Source organism: Lactuca serriola, chromosome 3, assembly GCF_051521515.1.
Source record: "Lactuca serriola cultivar US96UC23 chromosome 3, Lser_US96UC23_V15, whole genome shotgun sequence".
Classification (NCBI taxonomy): domain Eukaryota; kingdom Viridiplantae; phylum Streptophyta; class Magnoliopsida; order Asterales; family Asteraceae; genus Lactuca; species Lactuca serriola.
Window position 1 is genome coordinate 132,956,195 of NC_136410.1, and position 3,281 is coordinate 132,959,475.

A 3,281-nucleotide genomic window follows, 5' to 3' on the forward strand; every position below is an offset into this window, starting at 1 on the left:
CGATTTTGTAGGGATCTTCATTTATTAGGGTTTACGATTATTTATTGTACAAGTAAATCGACATTTAGGGTTATTCATTTATTTGTTGTACAAATCGATCTTGAAGGGGTCTTAGATCGATCTTGTAGGGGTTTTCATTTACTTGTACAAATCGAACTTCTAAACCACAATTACATCTCCTAAAATGGTGACTATGCCCATTTTGTTGACTTGTAAGTGAGTTTGAAACATTGGATCAACCTTCGTTTAGTTGTACAAATTGAGCTTCTAAACTACAATAATATCTCCTGAATTGGTCAGTTGGTTGACATTGCAACAAAATTGTAAATATAATGACATAATTAAGAAAAAAAAATTAATGTCAAAATCAAAATTTTATGGTAATTTAACTTTCTTGCAATTTAAAACTCGAAGTCAAAATCAAAATTTTAGTAAACTTAGTGACTTTATTATAATTTGGTTGATATTGCAACAAAACTGTAAATATTGTGATATAATTGATAAAAAAAATAATAAAAAATAAAAAACACAGTATCAAATAGAAATTTTATGGCAATATAATGATTTTCTTGCAATTTGCCAATGTAATAACTAAAACTCATTTCATTTTCCTTGTTTCTTCGGTTACCTTAATCATTTCATTCCATTCATTTACCATTCCAATCCATCCAATCAAAACACCCCTAAAATACAGGGATCCACGAAAGCATAGCCCACAAATTTAACAAGCTCCTATTATCTATACATTAATCAACATAAAACTTTCACAAAAACAATTACCTAAAACATACAACACACAAGTAACTCGAAATTTCCATTTGTTTTTCATATCAAGATTATCAAACTCCAACTCAACAACATGAAACAACAAACAATAAATATTTTTATTACTCATAAAACTTTTAAGTTTTGGATTTGGAATGCTTGATTAGCCAATCAATAACTGAATCAATGTTTGTCGAATTCTTGCACGAAATCATATAGCAACATACTTCTCTATCCGTTATAGATTTCAAATCCCTGCATCAATCCATTCACAATAATTTATAAAACAAACAAACAAACAAACAAATAAATAAATATTCTTAATTCTTACATTTGATCAGTCAAAGCTTGCTTAGATAAAGCACCATCTTTATCAATCTTGTTTCCCAACACAAGCAAAGGGATTCCATTTAACGACGACTTGCTTAATAAATCATGAAGTTCGCTCTTTGATATGTTCAAGTTATCAGGATCCGCTGCATCAACAACATACCTACATGTGCCACGTGTCACTTTTTTTTTTTGGATACATAATTTAAAAAAAAAAAGATTGAAGAATTAATTACACAATGGCAGAAACTGCACGACAATATCTCTCCCACATACTACGAAATCTAGGTTGTCCACCAAGATCCCATAGTTTGATTGTTACATTTCCTTTAGTTACTTTTCGCATATTAAATCCCACCTGAAAAAAATAAATTTAAAATGTTATTTAGGATTTAAAATTTGTGTTTAGATTAAATAATGAAGTCTAGAATAAAAAAAAAGTTACTGTAGGGATCATATCTTCACTATATCCACCAGTCTGCAAGAAAAGGATGTAAGAGAATGAGATTTTTTTATTTTATTTTATTTGAATTGTGATTTAATATAATTAGCGAAAATATATAAATGGTTTAATTTAATTTACTTACAGCGACAACGTTAACAAGTGATGTTTTTCCAGCGTTTTGGAGACCTATTAAAGAGAGCTCCATTTCTTGCTTGAAAAAGAGGCTGTAAATTATGATATTAAGTAAATTAAGATATTAAGTAAATTAAGATATAAGTAATTTTCTTTTTCAAAATCAAAATTGGAGATGCAACTGAGTGATGGATTGAAGAATCGATTGAATTGAACTAAATAACTGAAGCTGAAGTTGATCAGTATACACCAATAAGAACACAAAAAGACTCGATGAATTCGTAACAATTATGGTAGAAGTATTAAGGTGTGTTTAGACTTCAGAGAGTTATGAACCCCATATAGCTCAATGAATTCATCAGGGGAAAATCACAATCAGGACTAGAATTAAGCACATAAATCCTACATTCCCTTAAGAAATCTGAGGAAGATCGAACATACTTATGAATTCGAAGATAAAATGATAATGAAATCGAAAACCCTAAAGAAAAACAAAACAAACAGATAAAGAGCTGAAAAGGGCGAACATTCGAATTCAAACACGAACTAATTGAGAGAAAAGGAAAAGATGAGTACCTTCGAAGCCAATTGAGAAAAGCTTCCCATAAACCCATAGCGACTGTGAGAGACTACAAGAGAAAGAGATCGATTGAACCAAAAGATCGATCACTCTCTGTGTCTCTCTTTTCTGGTCAAAATTGATTTTGACTTCTCGATTGTTGTACACAGAATTGAATGAATGATTGCCCTAAAAAAGACAAATTGGGAATTCGAGAAACTGACGGATGATTGGCAGCTCAATTTTGCTGTGCGAGTGCAACGTGGACCAATTAAAAGATAATCATTTTCTCTCACGCGTATTTATAGCGCGTGTAGTACACGATGAGCTTGGAGTAGTTAGTGATATTGGTACGTGCATTCCACGCTAGCTTTTGAAGGTGGTTGGATGAGTATGCCGTTTTAGCTGTTTTGTGGTGTACTGTAGATACCGGTTAACGATAGAACATGGAATGTGATTCGCTGTCTATCTTCAAAGATTTTTCATGTCTGTTGTTTTACTTAAAACGAGAATTTGAATTAGACAAAATTGCAAAAAAGGTCCTTCTGAAATGTAAATTTTTAGGGTTTTAGTTCAAACCCCGTGTTTTTTGGATTTATGGTCCTTTTGAAGTAGTTTGTATGTAGAATTGGTCTCCGGACTTAACTCCCATTAAAAAGGATCTGTTAACCCCCTCATGTGTCTCACACGTGAGGGTATATCCGTCATTTCATATGTAAGGGACCATTTTTACAATTTTTTCCATTAAATTTAGTGAGTAACAAAATATGTATCTGGTTTCAGTTGCTCTTCTCCTTGTAAGATTCTGCAAATTATGAGCAGCATCTGTATCTTTTACCATAATCATCTTATTCGTTCACGATATTGTCAACATGATAATCGTTGTTTCAGAGTTCAATCATTCATACAAATCCCCGATTCTTCAATTCGATTTCGAACTCTACCCAAATCATCATCCAGTCAAAACCCTAGCACTTCATCCCCATAACGCCCTATAGAAAAACCCGGATTTAAATCCAAAACTGACTCAGATGATGATGATGATAAGAA

General features: G+C 31.9%; 1 protein-coding gene across 1 annotated transcript; it reads right to left on the reverse strand.

The window, feature by feature from the left end:
* Positions 1–624: 624 nt before the first annotated feature.
* Positions 625–2,416, reverse strand: LOC145093163 (ADP-ribosylation factor-like protein 8a). The gene is made up of 6 exons (XM_079031232.1): positions 2,249–2,416; positions 1,683–1,764; positions 1,541–1,573; positions 1,332–1,453; positions 1,097–1,258; positions 625–1,020 (listed from the first exon to the last, which is right to left on the reverse strand). The coding sequence occupies exons 1-6, from the start codon at positions 2,284–2,286 to the stop codon at positions 903–905; spliced, it is 555 nt and encodes a 184-aa protein (XP_078887358.1). The 5' UTR covers positions 2,287–2,416; the 3' UTR covers positions 625–902.
* Between the last annotated feature and the right edge of the window lie 865 nt (positions 2,417–3,281).

Excerpts from the sequence above, each read along its gene's own strand:
- LOC145093163 (XM_079031232.1), bottom strand. The coding sequence starts at position 2,286 with ATGGGTTTATGGGAAGCTTTTCTCAATTGGCTTCGAAG. Across the intron at positions 1,574-1,682 it reads CACTTGTTAACGTTGTCGCT|ACTGGTGGATATAGTGAAGA; the intron begins GTAAGTAAATTA and ends CTTTTCTTGCAG. Across the intron at positions 1,021-1,096 it reads CAAGCTTTGACTGATCAAAT|GGATTTGAAATCTATAACGG; the intron begins GTAAGAATTAAG and ends GGATTGATGCAG.